Here is a 21,933-nt window from a genome sequence, read left to right as displayed (position 1 = left end):
TTATCATCTACTTCCATTCTTCATACCCCAAAGCTATGGCCACATTTAGAAGTTCTAGAATGCCCTTAGAAGTTATTTCATATACCCATACTAATCAGTATACTTAGTTTAGTCAGATGTCTGAGTCATTTAATGTTTTGATAAAAGCAAATTGCTTATAAGTAAGATGGTTTATCTCACTTTTAAGTCTTTTGGCTCTTGGCTAAGTTGTACCTTGCTATCTTCTAATTGCAAGTATTGAAAGCAATTTCAGGTGATTTCTGGATAGCATATAGGGAATATTTTTGTGACTCAAGATAGCACCATTCAAAGAACCTGGGAACCTGTTGCCTGTGAATGCGTATAATACTGTGTTTCCCTGAAAATAAGACATCCTCCGAAAATAAGACCTACTTACAGGTTTCCTTCTGAGTGAAATATAAGACATCCCCCCCGAAAATAAGGCCCCCCTAGGCTAAACATGAGAGATTTGGTCCACTGATTCTGAAAGAAATGGAGTCACAAGAAATTTACCAGGAAATTCAGAAATTGGATTGTTATGATGATGTTCCAGAAGATGATGACATGATTGTCATTGAATAAATGAGTAAATTCTTGATACTGTAGGATTCAAAGTTTGTCTGGTTTGTGTTGACAACTACCGTACTACCGAACCGTGTACAGGTAATAAATTTCCTTTATTTTCATTTAACAATAAATGTGTACCGTATTCTTCATGGAAAAATAAGACATCCCCTGAAAATAAGACCTAGCGCATCTTTGGGAGCAAAAATTAATATAAGACACACTGTCTTATTTTCAGGGAAACAGGGTATTACCCTTGTAAATTATTTGGATAGTGGAATCATTGCTATGACTAAAATAAGAAAACAACAACACAAAAACAAAAATTTGTGGAGTTAATATTTAATTTCTTATGAGTCTTGCTCACTATATTATGTGTACTATGTCATACTGGTAAAGGTGACAACATGTGTAACATAAGATGACACAATTTCTGGTCAGTATTAGTTGTAGCCTTAATTGTTCTAAACACACACACACACATTACACCCCCTACCCTCCAAAAAAACACTATCTGCTTTAAAACCTTAAGTGACTTCCATATTTTCTTAAACACCCCTCCACCCCCAACACACCCCATCCAAGTTATCACCTCTCACCTGATTGTCTTCTATAGTCTCCTAGGTGATGTTCCTGCCTTCCCTGTTAGTTCTCTAATTTATTTTTTCAAAACAACTGAAAGGTGACCTTTATAAAGCCTTAGGTGCCTTTCTCTTTGCACTTAGAATATAACCCAAATTCCTTAGCAGGACTTCGTCTCTCTCTCTCTCTCTCTCTAACCTTACCTCATGGCATTTTCTCCATCACTCTCTCCATTTTACCCATTCTGGGTCTCTTCTGGTTCCTCTAGAGCAGGGATGGGGAATGTCCAGCCAGAAATAATTTGATTTGGCCCTGCCAAGGCATTAGGATGTGTTTGATCAAATATAGCAGGCTAATTTTAAGTTGATAATTTTGTATGGCCTGTGAATGATGTTCTAAATATACAATGGCCCTTGACAGAAAAAAGGTCCCCCCTTGCTCTAGAGCAGTAGTTCTCAACCTTTCTAATGCCGCGACCCTTTAATACAGTTCCTCATGTTGTGGTGACCCCCAACCATAAAATTATTTTCGTTGCTACTTCATAACTGTAATTTTGCTACTGTTAATGAATTGTGATGTAAATATCTGTGTTTTCTGATGGTCTTAGGCTCTACAGCAGTGGTTCTCAACCTGTGGACCCCAACCCACAGGTTGAGAACCACTAGCAGGGTCTTCTAATTTGAGAGGAATTTATTCTAAGGAGGAATTTATCTTGTTTTGCTGTTGAGTAACTGGATAGATTGTGGTGACAATGGTATTTGTGAACACTTGCAGAGGAAGAGAGAGTAGAGGATTGCTTTTTTAGGAACTTGTTTTAGGTATCCTTTGGATCATTAAATATATAGAATCATTTCACAATTGAATGTATGTTAGTTTTTCTGGAGTTGAAAAATGATTTTAATGAAAGTGATTTAGGCAAGTAATCTGTTACCAATACATATGGTGGATGTATGTTAGACCAGAGAGGATATAAAGAGTGGTAAGAAAGTTAAAGAATGAGAAACATTAACATTTAAAGGGCAGGGAAAGCTACTACAAAGCAGGAGAAGGAGAAATACCAGGAGTCAGTGGAATCATAGGTTTTTAGGGAAGATTGAAACTTTAGGGGCTGGGAAGAGAGATTGCATAATTAGAGAGGAGGTATTATGTTGTGTGTGTGGGTGCACTTGACTTGCGTTTAATCTACAAGATACTTGTACTGTATATTTAGAGTGTAGGTTAAAATCCTGGCCCTGGAATCACATTTCCTGCATTCAAATCTGGGCTCTGCCATGTTGAATTTTGTGGCCTTAAATAGGATACTTAACCTCGGTGCCTCAGTTTTCCCATCTCTTAAATGGGAATGATAATCAGGTTTTGAGAATTAAATGTGATAATATGTAGTAGGTGCTTAGAGTTCTTAGTGTATAGTAATTGCTCAAATATGTTAACTGTTAATATGATTACCGTAAAAAAAATCTTAAAGATTTATTTGATTATTTTAGTTAATAGGTTAATAGTTTCCTAATATTGGCCTTTAAATACTCTTGCCTCAATAATATAATTTTTCAACTTTAAATTATTAACCGTTTTGGCCCAATGTTATATAATAGGAAATCTGCTTACTTAAGTTTTTTCCTACCTTCTCTCTTCTTTCTTAGCTTTTGTTAATTATAGCATTTCTTTATCAGGTACTTCTAATATTTATTGTTTCTTTTGTGACTATAATTTTCATGTTTGTTTTAGTCTTAATTCTACAGTTTAATGATGGGTTCAAAGCTTGATACCAGTTCTTTTGCCATAGCTTCTGTATTCATCTCTTGGTTGGCTGAAGTTGTTTTTCCTGGAATTTCTTCAAGAAGGGCTCATGGAAACTATATTTCCCAAATTCTGGCAAGTTAAATGCTTCTTTGTCGTCTTTATACTTGAATGATGATTTAGTGGGGTATAATGTTTCTAGATGTCACTTTCTTTCCTTTAGAAATTTTCATATTTGCTTTGCTATTCTCTACATTCAAATTGCTGGGTACAGATCTGAGATCTGCCTGAATTTTGCATTCTTTTCATGTATTTTTGTTGAACTACACTCACAATAAAAACATCTTTTGGGCAATCAACCAAGTGTTTATTATTTATTGGACTTTTCCAGTATATGCCCTACAGTACAAACATCCAGGGATTCAGCTTCTTTGAAGTTTAGCAATAATTTTACTATAATATGTCTGAGCATTGACTCCTTTATTAATATTACTTGGGATAAAGCATATCTTTTCAATAATGAGATTCAATGTCCCTAAAAAATAAGTAAAATAATGGGTATCAATTAAGCATATGTTGGATCTTTGTTGTCTTTATCGTTCATATTTTAATTCTAAAATAAAGCTTTTGGTTTATTTGCTTTTTATTTACTTCACCTTGTACTCTATGTCTCTTATTGTATTTTTAGCAGTCTTTCTTTTTCTGTTTGTTGCTTCTATTTGGATTATATTTCTGAGATGGTGTTACTTTTACTTCTGCTTTGGGTTTTGCCAGCACATATTTTATCTTATTCTGTGGTCTGGTCTTTTCTCTGAGCTCTTTCTCTGAGCTCTGTTCTTTGCTCTTATTTTTCCAGAAATGACTGTTATACTAGATTTTTAAAAATCATGGTGATATTTTTAAATTACAATTTTTGTCTACTCTTTGACAATCTTTTTCTGGTGATTTTTCTTTTTGCCATTTGTTTTTTCTTATTATTTTCCTTTCTTTTTTTATTGTATTTTGTATAGACCCTATTTTATTTATTTTTGATCAATACTCCTGTTCCACTAAAGGATGTTCTTGTTGGGGGCGGTGTGTGTAATTGAGTTCTTTTAGCCTTTCCTTTTCCCAGATAAAATCTTCATTATAGAGAGTTTCACTAGAGAAGCTTGGTCAAACTCCCTTGACCATGCTTCACTGTAGCTGCTCTGAGTAAAGTTTGTATGATTTCTTCTTCATTTTATTTTTATTTTATTCTGCTTCTTGAGACCTTCTTCCAAGAAAATTTCTACCTTCTATCTTTATACTTGTTCCTGATGTCAAATGGGAGATTATTGCTTTTACTTCTCAGGACATGCCTATTAACTTCAGAGAACTAAGCACCCATGGCACTTCTGTAGTTTTGGGTATATTCTGACAGGGTTCTTGAACACCTGTGTTTGATTTCCACTGCTTTTGGCAATCTTTCCTGATATTACAGATGACTTTGACATCACAGATGACTTTCATTTGGGAGCATTTTGGTTTCATATTATTCTTTTGATCTTTTAGGAGGAGGAGGGAGAAGTGGCTATATTGACTCACGTTTAAAAACTGGAAGACCTATATAATTCTTTGTAAAAATATGTTTTTTGATTAACATGTATTCTATTATATGCATCAGAGTATATACTGATACAGTGACTTTTCTGAATGATATTTTACTGACTACTAGTTGGCAGTCATCTACTTATATGTATTAATGAACTCTGCATTGGCCTAAGAACACTTTTGATCTGGATATTTCATTTTCATAATTTTCATTAGCTTGTGTTTACTACTAATACTGTATTGATTTCTCAATTATAGTTAAGTAAAGGAGAATTGACTGTACTTGTACATCAGCTTCAAGAGAAAGATAAATTACTTGCTGCTGTGAAGGAAGATGCTGCTGCTATGAAAGATCGGTGTAAGCAGTTAACCCAGGTGAAGTCATTCTTGCATTTAAAGTGTATACTTTTTTTTTTTTTTAAGCAAAGGCTATTTTATCTTTTTATTTATTTTAGAAAGAAGAAGGGAGAGAGAAAAAGAGAGAAGAAAGAGAGAGAAAGAGAGAGAAACATGGATGTGAGAGAGAAACATCAATCGTTGCCTCCCACAGATGCCTGACCAGATTCAAATCTGAAACTTGAGTATGTGCCCTGGCTGGAAATTGAATCCCCCACCTTTCAGTGTGCAGGATGATGCTCCAACCAGCTGAGCCACACCAGCCAAGGCTAAAGGATACAGTTTTTGAATCAGGATTAATGAAGGATTTTAGAAATTGTCCACAATTCCAGAGTTAATTATTTGTGTAAAAGCCATTTTCATTTAATGTTTGGTGGTGGTGCTAGTGTCTTACTCTTTTGTGTTATTTATTGCCTACAGCTGAATTATGAATTTAAATTAACAGTACTTATAGATATCCTAATTTCGAAATAATGGCAGCATTTGGACATTGTTCAATTGGATCTGACTTACGTTATTCTCTATAGAAGCACAAAACTCAGTGTGATTTTGTTTAAATTATAAAAATTTATAATTTTTAATCATTGAAGTTCTTCAAGCTCTGGAAATTTTACCCTGCGAGGTAAAGAAAGGCCTTTAAAAATTCATGTTAAATGATACAAACTTCTAGATGTAAAGTACAGCATGGTCACTACAGTTAATAATACTGTATGTGTATTTGAAAGATTCTAGGAGAATAGATCTTAATAGTTCTTAAACAAGAAAAATATTTTCCAACTGTGTGGTGTTGATATTAACTAGTCTTATTTTTCAATATATACAAATAGTGAGTCATGTGTTGTAAACCTGAAACTAATGTAATATTCTTTGTCAATTAAATTTCAAAAAAAATTATGTAGACTGAGAACATAATTGAAAGTCAATAGAAAATGGGGATTCATTCCTTTTGAAATACTATTTCTCATTTTGGGAATTAAGTACAGTAGAGTTAAATGAAGTTTATTTCTGCATCATTCACAGAACTTCTTCATGACATTATGAGAATGGCCTTATTTGAATATAAAATTCTTTATGTAAATTTGAAGTAAATATGTCATTGGAAAAACTTGACCAGATGAAGATTAATTAAAGTTGTTACTAAAATATAATAATTTGTTTAAGATTAGGAACTTTAGTTTTATGTTACCATATTTTTTTACTATATTTTAAGATTAGAAATTTCAGTATAGTTTTATGCTGCTATATTTTTCTGACTCTATTTAAAAAAGGTAACTACTTTTTGGTTATTCATTGAGCTGTACACTTCAGATGTGAATAATTTTTTCTAAGTGCTTTATGTATATCATATAACAATTTCTAATGTAAATGAATTAACTCTTTTGGGCAACCATAAATTACATAAAAACCTTAAATTTTGTTAGTTTCTTACAACAGGGCATGGGCTGATCATAACTGCAGATAACTTTCAAATTGTTTCACTTTCTTTTACTTTGATAATTAATATTTGTTCTAGAAGTTCATAATATTTGCAACATAAAATGAAACCACCCTTTTAACATTTGACTTAGGAAGTTAATACCACTTTGCTTTCTGATTTTTACTTTTCCCTTATTCCGAACTTCCATTTTGCTATAAACATACCAATCTCTTTCCCTTGGAAAGAGGCTTCTTTTTTACTCTTCTATGCTATTTTTTCCAGTCCTTTTTTTTGTACCCTAAAAGAGAGCTAGTACCTACAAATTATAGAGAACTAACTGTTTTTCTTTTTTCTTCTTTTAATGTATTGATTGATTTTAGAGGGAGAGAGATAGAAGCAGCGATTTGTTGTTGCACCCATTTATGCATTCATTGTTTCTCCTTGTGTGCCCTGACTGGAGATTGAACTCACAGCTTTGGTATTGGAACGATGTTCTAACAACTGAGTTACCTGACCAGGGGAACTGTTTTGCTTTTAAAATGTTCTTTCTTATCAAGTTAGAAGGTAGGATTTATTTTAGGTTCAGCTCTAACTCTTAGATCAAAAAGTGCATTTGAAATAAGAGTTAACAGAATACTGTTTATGAGGGAATTGGTGTAAAGAGGTGAGATGCAGATGACAGTGGTTTTTTTTAACCTTTTTTTAAAAAATTTAAAATATATTTTATTGATTTTTTACAGAGAGGAGGAGAGAGGGATAGAGAGCTGGAAACGTCGATGAGAGAGAAACATCGACCAGCTGCCTCCTGCACACCCCCTACTGGGGATGTGCCCGCAACCAATGTACATGCCCTTGACCGGAATCGAACTTGGGACCTTTCAGACGCTCTGCCACTGAGCCAAACCGGTTTCGGCTTTTTTTTTTTTTTTAACCTTCTTAAAGTACTTATTTCAGAATTCATGATTATTTTACTGACATCATTTTTACTGATGTTAAAATGTTTTTTTTTATTATTAGAGTTGTATGTACTTACATTTTTAATAACACATTTTTCATAATATTTTTTCTGGTTTACTCTTCTAGGAAATGATGACAGAGAAAGAAAGAAGCAATGTGGTTATAGGAAGAATGAAAGATCGGATTGGAACATTAGAAAAGGAACATAATGTATTTCAAAACAAAATGCATGTCAGTTATCAGGAGACTCAACAGATGCAGATGAAGGTATATCTTCATTCTTTGAAAACAAAGTGAAATATTTGCATTGATTTAATTTAATTAAGTACCTAATATGGTAAGGCCCTATGCTGGGTCATGGTATAGTGGCTAGTTAAACTGGCTGCCGCCTTAAGTAAACAACTTTTGTATGTGGTAATGAGGTAGGGAGCTGGAAGCTGACAAGTCAATCATTATGATAGTGGTGTAGGCATTGGGTGCTTTGGAAAATGGAGATGGGAGATGGGAAAGAGAAAGAATGATAAAGAAGACTTGTTAGAAATGATATTCGGACGTTGAATCTTTTGAAACAATTAGGCATGGTCAGCTACTAGTAAGAGGATGAAGGAGTAGGCACTTGGTATAAGAGGTTTTTACTTTGTGTGATTCCTTAGTCATATCTCTAGAGAGGATAATTCATTGGGCCTATATTGGGGTATTAGAGCTTTTTAATTAGTGTACTCCAGTGTTTCCAATAAAGAATGTTTGGAGATAACAGTTTTTAAGAAATAAAACTTAAGTTATTTGGGAGTCAGGGCTGGAATGTAGAAGGGAAGAACTAGAGGACTAAATAAAGGTCCTGACTTAAAGCGCCTTGTATAACTGAAGATTGGGGAGCTGGTGAAATTTAGCAAACTAAATTGTTGATGCCGGAGGAATTAAAGGGCCAGACTTCCCAGACACAGGTGGGAGTGAGGCTCTGGGCATGCCACTAAAAGAAGCATTTTCAGAAGCCCCCATGGGAGGATGAAATGTGGAAGGTTTTATTGGGGTAGAGTTATATTTTTCTAATTGCAATATCCCATTTCCCCCATGCCAGTCCTGGAAGAGGGGCAGCTGAGAGTTCAACAGAATCAGAAACAAGGCCAGTGTCCAAAGTTTCTGTTCAACATTGCAGCCGGTTGTGGTTCAGCATTCAGACCAAATTGCAATACATTAGTCCATGTGTGGAATCCAGCATGGCCTTGTGCCATGTGGGTACAGCGTAGCCTTCTACAGCTAGAGTCCCCAGAGGGCTGGCGTATGTGTGTGTGTGTGTGTGTGTGTGTGTGTGTGTGTGTGAGAGAGAGAGAGAGAGAGAGAGAGAGAGAGAGAGAGAGAGAGAGAGAGGAAGGGCTGAGCTTTCTTTGTTTAGAAGTTTATATATTTAGATTTTCCGAGCTTGCAGTAGCCACGCTCATCTTGGTCAGATGTGATTGACAGGCAAGTATTTTTCCATTCACTTAGATCTTACTGGGAATGTGTCTAAACTACCTTTCTCTAGTCCCTTCCCCAGTCAGTGAGCTGGGAACAAACTTGGAGTATTAGTGCAGCTTTTTGCAAAGCTGAACAAATGTCATGCCTGTACTACTATACTATTCGATTTCCCCTTTCATTCTTTCATGTTAAATAACAATCAGGTTATTAAAATGGCATCAGTGTTATAATATTAGTATTTTAAATTATTACTCTGACAGTATTGTGGAGAATGGAACAAAGGATAGATCTTTTGGAAAGCTTTGGCAGGAAACCAAGAGAACAGAGTCCTGAAATCAGATGTTGACAATGGAAAGATGAGTTTGAGTCATTTGAAAGAGTAGATAGAGCTTAGTGGAGGAGAGAGGAGGAGAGAAATGATAATGAAGGATAATCCTACAGTTTTGGTTTTGTCTCTTGTTCTTTTTTTCTAGCACTTAAGAAAGTTCAGTTCTTACTGTATATATATATATATTTTCTCTGTATTATCCATTTTCATGATTCCAATTAGGTCTAGTTCAGCGATTTTTTTTTTTTTTGTCTTTTTTTGAGATTTAAATATCATCTTTATTGCTAATAAAGAGGGTTTTGGAGAACATGGTTTGGGTCTACTTGCCAAGTGGGCTTATAATACCCTTTTAATTGAACTTCCTGAACCATTAATTTTTTGAAATTATTTTCATTGCTGGCTGATGCTTCAGTTGGGAAGCTCTTATCATCACCTGTCTAAAATCATACTCTTTTGATCAGGTTGTTTTTGTTTTTCAATATTTTGAGGCATTATTATTATTACTCTTCAGTCCTTTGACTTTTCTCCCTTGCTCAGTCTACAGTTTATTCTTAAAACCTTAATAGATACTGTATTTCTTGTTACTCTTGCATTTAATCCTTAGACATTACCTTAGTTTAGTATTTCATACTGTTGCCAGAGGAAATGGGGTCCTTTCACAGAGTTGCAAGAAAAGCATTTCGGGAGACCCCTGCATGGGAGGATAAGATACAATGGTAAGGTTTTTTGGGATAGAAATAGAAGGCCGCCCCCAGGTTCCTGATACCTCATCGCCAACCGTCCCCCTGTGAAAAAAGTTCAGCCTTGTCTTCATCAAAACCCAGGAAAATAGCTAATATCCAGAAATTCTGTGCCATTTGTTTAGTCCATGTCAAAACTTAGTTCAGTTCAACTTCTGTCCCTGTCTAGCTAGCATAGTCTCTGTTCCTGTCTGCACTCCATTTGGCTCTGTGTTGCTTTACCCAGGCTAGCACTTGGTGCCTGCGTTTAGAGTGCCCATGGCTGGCTGGCCTCCTGCCGGTGGCTGCTATGCCCACATGGCTGCTGTGGAGAGAGAATGCATGAGCACATGAATGAATGTATGGTATGGGATGAGAGAAAGAGACAGACAGATTGAAAGAGAAAGAGAGAGATTGCCTTTACCCTCCGATTGTCTTATCCCTGATTTAGGAAGGACCAGGAACTCTTTCAAACCAACCCCTGTTGGTCTGGGTCCTTCCCTAACTGATCCAGTTTTTTAGTTCTTGCCTGTTTCTGTGTGTCTTCTCCAATCAGATCCTTTTCCCAGGTAAGGTAGCTCCTCTCCTTTATGGTCTCCATCTTGGCTCCTGTGCATGCCTGAAAGTGGAAAGACCTTCCATTGTACCATCGTGGCTTCTACTGGGCATGTGCCCAAGAGAGGAATTTCTTCTTTGTTGTTTCATTCCTTCCCCCTTTAGTTTGGGAGAGTGTGCCAATTATACCCAGGGGAGATTGGAAGCCAGTCCTTCCTCCCTATATGGGGCAAGGAGGGGTGTTAATCCTGTTGGTGGGGCAATACTCTGATCCCCTGGGGAGCCTATGAATGCTGCAACTTCCTAGTTAAGCAGGTTTATTGTCTAATTTAGCTCCCTCTTACATTAGGCTTCTCAATGTCTGATTCCCTTGGCTCTCTTTCTTTATTAATAACTAGCTACCTATACTAACAATTCTAACATATTTGTAGCAACTTCTTAATAGGTCTCTAATTTCTGTGCTAACAGGATTAGTACCACATTTATTTTTATAAAATAATATTTTGATCACATTGCTAATGTGCAATTTTTAAAAAATATATTTTTATTGATTTCAGAGAGAAGGAAGAGGTAGAGAGAGATAGAAACATCCATGATGAGAGAGAATCCTGGATCAGCTGCCTCCTGCAAATCCCCCATGGAGAATCTAGCCCACAACCTGGGCATGTGCCCTTGACTGGAATCGAACCGGGGACCTTTCAGTTTGCAGGCCGACTCTCTATCCACTGAACAAAACCAGCTAGGGCTATACTGCAAATATTCAACTTATTCTTCACAGCTATCAAAGTACACATGTTTCTTATGGTGTAACACTAATAGTGGAATAGTACAAAAGAAGTGAGTGACTGTTATCAGGTTATTACCCCATCCACTGCTGCTTTTATGCTTTCATTTGGTCCAATCCTCCATCTTCCCATCCTCTAGTCATTTGAATATTCTTTTCTGTAAGTCAGGTTATGGAAGAACTGATTTTTCCAGCCCCAAGTGATACTTTCTTCTTAATTGCTACTTAATGTTGATTTAAAAATTAGCTAGGTACTTATAGCATCATCTTTTATTGAGGATAAAAGGTGTCGAAGTGATTCATCTTATTTTTTTAATTTGATTGCTTATAGATAGCATGATATATAGATTCCATATAATAAATTCTCTGAAAAATAGAAACATACATTTTAATTTCTCTTAATTAAATAGATCTATTAAAATTATTAAGATTATTTCACATATTAAAGTAAGATATGTCCTTTTGGAGATGTAAGAGTCAATGTTCTTTATCTTTTGATTCTATAAATAAAAAATTATTTTAGCAAATACTTTTGTGTAATGAATTTGCCATATATTTGGTTATGGCTCAATTTGCAATTTAGTATAAGTGTATTGAACATATTTTCAACTTCAAAACTTGATTAATAAAATTTTTAAAAAATATTGTGTACATAAAATTGACATAGGATTAAGACAGGCTTAATTCTGTATGTGTCTGGGGTAGGAAAGATATTTTAAATCATTTTTAGTTCTGAAATAGCATCTCTGTGTACTTATTTTGCATTTCAAATATGATAGCAGCTAGCATCTACTTACATTTAAAAAAATATTCTTAATTGATTTCAGAGGGAAAGGTATAGGGAGAGTGTGAGATAGAAACATCAATGATGAGAGAGAATCACTGATTGGCTGCCTCCTACATGCCCCCCACTGGAGACTGAGCCTGCAACTCAGGCATGTGCCGTTGACCAGAATTGAATCCGGGATCCTTCAGTCCACAGGACAACACTCTATCCACTGAGCCAAATTGGTTAGGGCTACTTGCATTCTTTTTAAAAAATATTGTTTTATTGATTTCAGAGAGGAAGTGAGAGTGAGAGATAGAAACATCAATGATGAGAGAGAATCATTGATCAGATGCCTCTTGCATGCCCTCTACTGGGGATTGAGCCCCCAACCTGGACATGTGATCATGATCAGACTTGAACCCAGAACCCTTCAGTCTATAGGCCAACACACCATCCACTGAGCCAAACTGGCCAGAGCTCCTTGCATTCTTGGATTTCTGTGACAGTTGGTATTTGCTTTGCATTCATCACTATCAAAATGTAATTCATCTTTTAAATCCTACATAATATAGAGCTAATATGTTAATTAGACTGAACAGCAGAATGACCATCTGGACGACTTTCCGGATGACCATCCGGACAACCTTCTAGACGAAGCCAGGGCTGCAAGGGCCCGCTGAGGCTGTGGGGAGCTGTGAGGGCCAGCCGAGGCTGTGGGGAGCTGTGAGGGCCAGCCGAGGCTGTGGGAAGCTGTGAGGACCGGCCAAGGCAGCAGGGTCTTTGAGGGCCAAGCTCTTTCCATGAATTTTGTGCATCAGGCCTCTAGTTTCTTTATATTTATTCTTAATGCTTTTTATGTTCTCTTAACAATAATGTGTCTTTTAAAAGTTAGCTCTGGCAGCCCTAGCCAGTTTGGCTCAGTGGATAGAGTGTTGGCTTGCTAATCAAAGGGTCTTGGGTTTGATTCTTTCTGTTCAAGGACATGTATCTTAGTTGCAGGCTCCTCTCTGGTCCGGGCCCTGGTGGGGGCTTGTGCAGGAGGCAATCAATTGATGTGTTTCTCTCACATTATTGTTTCTTCTTTCCCTCTCTCTTCCACTCTCTCTAAAAATGAATGAAAAAGTATCCTCAGGTGAGGATTAAAAAAAAAAAAAGTTAGCTTTGGCAGTCATTGTTTTCTACATCTTATGTTTGTAAAATAATTTTAGTTCCAGCAAGTTCGTGAGCAAATGGAAGCAGAGATAGCTCACTTGAAGCAGGAAAATGGCATATTGAGAGATGCTGTCAGCAACACTACAAACCAACTAGAAAACAAGTATGTTTCCAATGCTTTATTTTTAATTGAATGGCAGAGTATTTTCATTGAATGGCAGTCTATTTTTGAATCTTCAAAGTGATGTTGGATAGTGATTGGTTAGACTTTTGTTTTTTTATACTTGTTTATAAAATCAGTTAATTTTAAAAAACAATTCTCCTGGCTCTGTGAAGAACCTCTTCTGCTAAACTACATGATAAATACTGTACCTCCAATGGAATGGTATATTAATTTATGAGACTGAAGTTTTAAACCACCTATTCCCCTTAACAGTAGTTATCAAATTTCATAATTCTGAAGAGCATCTTGGCATGTTATTTGAAAAAGCATATTCTTGAGTCCGATCCCTAAAAGATTATGATTCGATGCTCTAAGGTGGAACCCAGGGGTATACATATTAAGTCATAGTCCACTGATAGTTACGTAGTTGGCTCTGATACTTTGAGAAACAGTGCATTAGAGAAGACTAGTAGCATCCTTACTCAGACTAAATCCTAACTTTGATTTTAATACATTTTTCAGAATATCAGTTTGAGGGTGACACTTGACTATGCTTATGAGTGTGGTCATTTTCTTGATTATAGTTATTTTAGAATTTGTATAATTGTCATCAGAATGATTCAGAGATTACACTCAATATGTTTTGCTTATTCTTTATATGAGTCAATAAAAATGCGAGGTTCCTAATCTAGTTACTGTTTTCAGGCAGTCTGCTGAACTGAATAAACTGCGCCAGGATTATGCTAGATTGGTGAATGAGCTGACTGAGAAAACAGGAAAATTGCAGCAAGAGGAAGTTCAAAAGAAGAATGCTGAGCAAGCAGTTACTCAGCTGAAGGTGATATATTTCCACCCAAATTTATCATTTCATAAATAATGTACACATTCAATTCAGTGTCCTAAATGGATATAAAGGGTTGAGATACGCAGTTTGAGGCTGAATGGGACCTGTAGTACTCTGCCTATATACATGTGTATGCACTTATGTAAGAATTAAATATAGGCTTAAGTTTGAAGATATGAAAAATGAAATGAGCTGATTTATAGGTACCAGGTGTACCAGTTAATTCGGATTTTGTAATAAAAGAAAACATAGTCTGTACTAATAATAGAGGAATATGCAAATTGCCAGGATGCCATAACATCAGATGACCATTCAGCAGGGTGGGCGGGGCTGTGGGCCATGGGGTGGGACTCTGGCATGATTTTGTTCCACCCAGGCAGACTCCCCTGTTTCCCCGCAGCCGAATCCCGATGTGGACCTGGGTTTTACTAAACTTTACTGGAGCTGCTCCCCGGACCCCTATTCCCTGCCCCAGACTGCGGTGTCCACAGCAGGGCACCCTGGCAGCCTCCTGACAAATGGGCAGTGGGTGAGAGCCAAGTAGGGTGGGGGTGGCAGGGAGCCATGGAGGGGTGGGCCTGTTGGAGCCAAGTTCCCGGGGGTCTGAGGAGAGTGCCTGACGAACCCGGACTGGAAAGAAGGAAGGGGAAGTGGCCACGGGGAGCTCTTCCAATCCCTCTGTACGGACACCCTACCCCAGCCCCTGCACCCCTCGGGTGGGCGGGGAGGCTGACTGGACTGGGAGAAGACACAGCCTCAGGAGTAGCCACAGCCCACACCTTGGACTCCTGATCTTTTCCCCTGCCACCCCTTGCCACCCCTGTTAGGGGCGCCTACAACATTGAGAATTAGAGGCCTGGTGCTCGAAATTTGTGCATGGGGGGGGGGGGGGAGAGTGGTGACCCTCAGCTCAACCTGCACCTTCTCCAATCTGGGACCCCTTGAGGGATGTCCGACTGCTCAGTGGGATCGGACCTAAAAGGGCAGTCAGACATCCCTCTCACAATCCAGGACTGCTGGCTCCCAACCGCTCACCTGCTTGCCTGCCTGATTGCCCCTAACTGCTTTTGTCTGCCAGCCTAATCACCCCCCGAACCTCTCCCCTGCCAGCCTGATCAACACCTAACTGCTCCCCTGCTGGCCCAATTGCCCCTAACTGCGCTCCCCTGCTGGCCATTTTGTGGCGGCCACCTTGAGTCCACATGGGGGCAGTCATCTTTGACCACATGGAGGGCAGTCACCTTGTGTGTTGGAGTGATGGCCAATTTGCATATTACCTCTTTATTCTATAAGATTAAATAGGATTTGTCTTGCTGGAGTGTATATTGTTGGCATTTACACATATGGAAGCTTGTTCTCTGGATATAAATAAGTAGATAATGACACTAAAGATTAAAGTGTTGTGCTATACTTCAAATTACAAATTAGGTACCTACTGAAATTTAGCAATAAAGATACCATCTTATCTTTGGAAAGCCTATTAGCTCACAGAAGCTTAATGGAAAACAGATTATAGTTGAGAGGATCAGATATATACAAAGTAGCTATAATGATCCACCAGCACAAATATTGTTTTGAAATAATTTCCAGTCTCTAAATTCTGTATACAGGTGGTGGTGGTGGTGGTGGTGGTGGTGGGGAGGGTAGAATGGCTGAGGTTGATAATATCCATGCATATTATCAGGCTAAACATATCTGCCTATCTTATTAAAATGTAGGAGACTGGTAGTTGGAATAAGCAGTTTTATGATACAACAGTAAAGGTAGAGGATACTTAAAAATAAATGCAATCCTGTGTTTGTGCTGATTTGTCCGTTTTCCAGGTTCAATTACAAGAAGCTGAGAGAAGGCGGGAAGAAGTCCAAAGTTATATCAGGAAGAGAACAACAGAGCATGAGGCAGCCCAGCAAGGTAAGGGGAAGAGGTAGTCATGTCAATTTAGTATATAATTCTGGGTGAAATTTTCTCCCCTTTCCATATTGTAGAGACAGTATGTAATTTGGCATTTTGGTTATAGTTAAATAAAAATAGCCTTTAAAGCACCTTTATTACTCTTAACATTCCCTAGGGTTTTACAGATAAGCACTCTAGCTCTGTCCAGTGGCGCTCAGCTGGTTGAGTATAATCCCTACATCAAAAGGTTGCAGGTTCAATACCTGAATAGAACTGGTATTAGAAGAAAACCGATCGATTTTTCTCTTTCACATTGATGTCTGTCTGTCTGTCTCTGTTTGTCTCTCTGTCTCTTCTTCCCTTCCCCTTCTCTAAATCAATTAGCATGTCCTCAGGTGGGGATTTTAAAAAAAATACAGTCTAAAAGCTTTGTCTGAAGCATTAAGTTGCAAAAAATGTATAGTCCATAATAGGGTAATGCAACCCTTGTTGTGTGTTTCCTTTCTGTAATTATTCCTTTTGGATTTTTGACCAACTCTTCATTTGATATTTTGTTTCTAAGGGTCTCACTTCATATATTGTGAAGAGAAAAACAAGATCATTATTATTCCAAGTAGTTGACTTAAAACTCCCTAGTCCTTAAATACTTTCATCTCTTATTCTTTTTTTTCTTTTTTTCAATATATTTTATTGATTTTTTACAGAGAGGAAGGGAGAGAGCTAGAGTGCTAGAAATGTCGATGAGAGAGAAACATCGATCAGCTGCCTCCTGCACACCTCTGCCCGCAACCAATGTATTGTACATGCTCCTGACCGGAATCGAACCTGGCACCTTTCGTTCCGCAGACTGACGCTCTACCGCTGAGCCAAACCGGTTTCGGCTCATCTCTTATTCTTAATTTTATAAATATATATGGGAGATAATGAAGCTTGTGTGTTACTTATGTCTCTACTACTCATTTTCTTATATAATTTTATAATTTGGATCTTTAAAGCTTTGGTTTCTTTTTTTTTTTTTTTTTTTATCTCCCCAAGTATTTCCCTTTGGTTCAATGTATAAATACTAGAGCCCGATGCACAAAATTTGTGCAAGGGGCTCAGCCCTCACAGCCTGGCTTCATCTGCAGATGAAGGTCATTGGGATGGTCATTTGTACACTTTTATTATTATAGATACCCAAGATATTGAAGCCCTATTTCTTTATATGTAAAGTTTATATTTATGTTAAGATACATTAGCTTATTCTTAAAATTAATGTTTTATATTTAATCAACAAAGCACACATGAATTTTGCTAAAAGAATTGTAACTATAAACTTAAATAACTGCCTGGCTGGCATGGCTCCATGTTGAGTGTTGGTACGCTTGAAGTTGTCCCAGAGGCTTCTTACACTATCTTCGTATTTTTAGATTCTTTTTTCTTTTCTGGAGGAGTGTTTTTTGCTCCTAGGTATTTCAAATCTTTGACTTCTTGCAGTCCTCTAGTCTGCTTTCAGGTCTCTGTATAATATTTTTTATTTATTTTTTAAAATATATTTTATTGATATTTTACAGAGAGGAAGGGAGAAGGATGGAGAGCTAGAAACATCGATGAGATAGAAACATCAACCAGCTGCCTCCTGCACACCCCCTACTGGGAATGTGCCCACATCCAATGTACATGACCTTGACCGGAATCGAACCTGGGACCTTTCAGTCCGCAGACCGACGCTCTATCCACTGAGCCAAACCGGTTTCGGCTGTATAATATTTTTTATTTCAGTCAGTGTATGCTTAATTTCTAGTTGATCCTTTTTCATATCCCGAGGGTCTTACTAAATTTATTGGCCTTTTCTAGGAAATTCTTGAAAAACCTTACAACTATGTTTTTGAACTCTATATCCAGTCTTTTGCTTTTTTCCATTTCCTTCATTTGTGGCCTGCCTCTTTAGCTGCTTCCCTGAGTTGATGGGAGTTGCTTTGGGTGCTAGGTGTCCTAGCAGTGCCCAGTAGCTCAGCCTCCCCAGTTACCTGATGTGGACACTCTTGATGCACCCCTTTGTGGGCTGTGTGGCATTCTTATTATAGTTAAGCCTTGATTGTTGTTGGTATTACTGGGGGAGTTGACTTCCAGGCTATGAGGACAGCAGTGTCTCCACTGGGAGGGCTTCTGTGCTCAGCTTGGATGGGGCAGAGTCGCAGGGTGGAGCAGACAGTCTTGGTTTCCCATCAGCCCCGCCCTAAGAGGGCCTGTATTTCAGTGTCCTGCAGCAAATGGCTGCACGCACCACTGAGAGAAGGCTGCTCTTGAGTTTCGCCCACTGCTAGACAGTCCAGTTTCTCCCTGAATGAGTCTGGTACCCTAAGTCTCACCCGGAGCTGGATTTCAGTGCAGTTGGGAGGTTTTGTTTTCCTCCTGAACAAGAGAGCTAGTTGTGTGTTCCCGCCCTCTCCATGCACCCTGAGTAAGGCAGCCTCGTATTCAGCTACCTGCCCTTTTCCTAACACATGGGTGTCCATACCTCCACAGCTCCCCTGAGTCTCAGTGTTCTTTTCTCTTTCCTTCTAGTTGTAGAATTCCACTCAGCCAGCTTTCTGGTGGTTCTGGATGATGTTCGTACTGTCTTCTAGTTGCAGTTTTAAAATTGTGCGAGGCAGCAGTATAGGTGTTTACCTTATACCTCCATCTTGGTTTCTCTTAAGTTACGTATACTTTTTGATCATGTCAGTATTAATTGTTTATATCATTATGACTCTGTACTCAGTGCTGAGCCAAGAAAAATATTAAAACTGCAATTCTTTTCTTGAACAATGTTATAATTTTCTGGAGCTAATTATTGCTTTATGATTTTTAAGTTGCTTGATCTTTGTTTTACCATTTAAGTTTTTACCTGTGGTTAAACTCCCTTTAACATTTTCCAGTCCCCTAGCCTATCAACATGTTAGATAATGGAGACTCTATCAGTTTTTCCTGGGTCTGTCTGGAGTACTCAGTCTTCCTGCTTGAGTACCTTACTGTCTAGGTTTGCTCCATACTTATCTTCCTGAGACTTAGTTTTGTCTCTTTATCCTGTTTTTTGCATCTTGTGTCACTGCCATCTTTCTTGCTTTCTTCTCTCATTTAATAGCAAATGTTTTAGTATCTTCACATGAATAAGCCTTGAAGTACATATGTTTGTATATCTGAAAATGTTTTTATTGTTTCTACTTTCATGCTTGTTTTATAGTTTGGTAGATATAGCGTTCTGGGTTGGAAATAATTTTCCCACCGATTTAACTTCTGTTGCTGATAAGAAATATTATGTTCTTCTGAATTCTAAATCTTGACATTATTATTATGTCTTTAATTTTCAGGAGCTCTTTTATGAATTGTTTTCCATTCTGGTATTAGTATCTTCTTATGGAAGAAATTTATAACCTTTTTTAAAACATATCTAATGCACACATTCCTTCTTCCCTCTATTTCCCTCTCTGTTCTTAGTGGTAGTCAACCATGTTCTGTCTGTGTTATCCCTTCTCCCTGTTTTGGACTTGATTGTGTTATGAAGCCAGGAGGCAACTCATAATGCCTGGTATCATGATTTCCTGAACCTTCTAGGTTTCTAGAATCCTTCCCCTTTCCTCCAATTTAGTGATCATCTCACCATTCATTTTGTCTTAATTTCTTGTGATTTGGAGTTACATTTACTTATGATTGCATCAAGGATAGTTCCCCCCCCCCCCCCCCCCCCCCTTCTCTCGTGTCTATCTGTCTTGGGGTTATTAGAAGAGAAGCAGACAGAAAGTTTTTACTTCATCTTACACCAGGACATTTGTCAGCTTTCATTATCTTTCTCTGCTTTCCAGGTAGAAGAGTACAGGGAATTTAGAAGAAATTCATTAAATAACTTACTAAAGTACTTACTAAAAGGTGTTTGAAATCAAGAAATGGTATAGCCCTGGCCAGTGTGGCTCAGTTGGACGTCATCTCATACACAGAAAGGTTGCAGGTTCAATTCTGGGTCCGGTCAGGGTACATGCTAGGGTTGTGGGCTCAATCCTCGGTAGAGGGCATGCAGAAGGCACCAGATTGATGTTTTTGCTTCCCCAGTGATGTTTCTCTCTCTAAAAAAATAAATTAAAAAAGAAAAAAAGAAATGATATGACAGTTTTAAACATCACATATGGTTCAATTAACACATTTATTGAATATGTACTGTGTGCCAAGCATTGGTCACAGCTCTGAATTCAGAAAAGGTAATCTCTGATTTCAAAAAGCTGGGTGAAAAGATGAATTAGTATCATGTGGCAGGTACTGTGATTAAAAGTAAGCATATAGGCTGTTCATATGCAGGCAGGAAGGAGGGAGTAGAGGAGACATTCAAGGAGCAGATAATGCCTACACTAAATAAAGATGAGTATCAGTAACCAGGAAAGGAAGAGACCTTTGTAAAACACAATGCTTTGTTACAGATTTACAGAGTAAATTTGTGGCCAAAGAAAATGAAGTACAGAGTCTGCATAGTAAGCTTACAGATACCTTGGTATCAAAACAGCAATTGGAGCAAAGACTAATGCAGTTAATGGAATTGGAGCAAAAAAGGGTGAATAAAGAAGAGTCTCTACAAATGCAAGTTCAGGTATCTAGTTTTCTCTCTCTTAAAAAATAAAGGTGGGCAGGAATTGGATGTATCTGAATAGAAGAAGGGAGGATAGTCTGCCTTGTCCTAATTCTGGAGTGGTGATGAATAATTAAAACTTAATCTTTGAGCATTTGTCACAGTATGTTGTTTTTGAATATATACTTAAAGATGTCCTCACCCACAGTCTTAGGCTTTTTGTATTAGATTAGGAACAACACAACATATTCTTAATTTCTACCTTGTAAATTAACTCTTTTAGAAGAATGCCTAATCATTATTGTAAAATGACATCTTTTGGAATCAAAGAATGCCTTTCTAAAAATAAACACATGTACCTGTAACTCATTTTGTTTGTATGCATTGGTATATTTAGTAACAATACACTTTCCCCTCTCTCTTTTTTGGTTGCTGTTTATGAAAGGATATTTTGGAGCAGAATGAGGCTTTGAAAGCTCAAATTCAACAATTCCACTCCCAGATAGCAGCCCAGGTAATGATGCTCTCTTACTGTTTATCATTACTAATAGCTTCCTAGCTGTGTAACTAATCCTTTGAGTGCCTGTTGAGTGCTGAGCACTGGATTAGTCATTGGGAGACTAGTATCAGCATTGATGATCCTGAGCGATAAACACACTAATAATCATAAAAAGAAACAATAAGAAATTCAAATTCAGCTAATTGAGAGGTGAGTTAGAGAGTTTTTGCCATATGAAGAAAAAAATGTCCACAATTCTGTCACAAAACAGGAGGAATTGGCCAAATTGTGTCAAGAATAGTCATTTGTCTATTAGAAGTGTTCTCTACTATTGACTAGCCATAAAGGAAAACTTTATCTTCAGGTGGTAGCAGTATGCTGATCATAACTCTCAGATTATATATGCAAAAGGATCATTTTAAGATTTATATTTCAGTTTAGTGAGTGGAGAAACCTTCCAAAGACCTGTTTTTCTTTAGTAGCATTTTAATGTAACCCATCTAGATATTAACTATTTTTTTGTTGAAATTAATGTTTGATCCAAAGAATTGACTATTTTTGAGCTATCAGAGGAACAGTTAAAATACTCCTAATGTGCTAATTTGGTTTAGCTTTCTACCATTTAATTAAAAAAGGATATATCTTTTTATTATGGTAGATATGTAGATATAGTCTTTGGAATATAAATAATAATATAGTGAGAAAAAAAGAAAAAACTTCTGAGTATTTAATTTGTTTCCATTATATACATATTGTGAATTTTAATTCTTCAACTTTAAAATTCTAAAAATTGTTTGTAGAAAAAGGATTCACCTTTCTATATAAAAAGTAGTTTTCACATTTAAAACTCGTTTTTAAAGTTTAAGGAAAATTTAAAGTCCTAAAACTTTGAGATAGTAAACATTTCCTCCCATCCTCACCCCCTATTTCCTTTCTTTGTAGAAACTGTAGCCTAAAATTAATTAGGAAGA

At 37.2% G+C, this 21,933-nt stretch overlaps 1 protein-coding gene across 6 annotated transcripts in view; it reads left to right on the top strand.

Moving 5' to 3' along the window:
- The window catches only part of KTN1 (kinectin 1), a 97,232-nt gene that overhangs the window by 15,382 nt on the left and 59,917 nt on the right, over nucleotides 1-21,933 (top strand). For all 6 annotated transcript variants that reach the window (XM_084877394.1, XM_084877395.1, XM_084877393.1 and 3 more), the window contains exons 6-12: nucleotides 4,714-4,830; nucleotides 7,352-7,492; nucleotides 13,044-13,150; nucleotides 13,856-13,988; nucleotides 15,818-15,905; nucleotides 20,318-20,484; nucleotides 20,909-20,977. In XM_084877394.1, the coding sequence (XP_084733520.1) occupies nucleotides 4,714-4,830; nucleotides 7,352-7,492; nucleotides 13,044-13,150; nucleotides 13,856-13,988; nucleotides 15,818-15,905; nucleotides 20,318-20,484; nucleotides 20,909-20,977 (822 nt within the window). The remainder of the gene's footprint in view (nucleotides 1-4,713; nucleotides 4,831-7,351; nucleotides 7,493-13,043; nucleotides 13,151-13,855; nucleotides 13,989-15,817; nucleotides 15,906-20,317; nucleotides 20,485-20,908; nucleotides 20,978-21,933) is intronic.

This window comes from Pipistrellus hanaki (genome assembly GCF_964339955.1).
Source record: "Pipistrellus hanaki genome assembly, chromosome: 1".
Taxonomy (NCBI): domain Eukaryota; kingdom Metazoa; phylum Chordata; class Mammalia; order Chiroptera; family Vespertilionidae; genus Pipistrellus; species Pipistrellus hanaki.
This window is presented reverse-complemented; position numbering and strand designations above follow the sequence as displayed.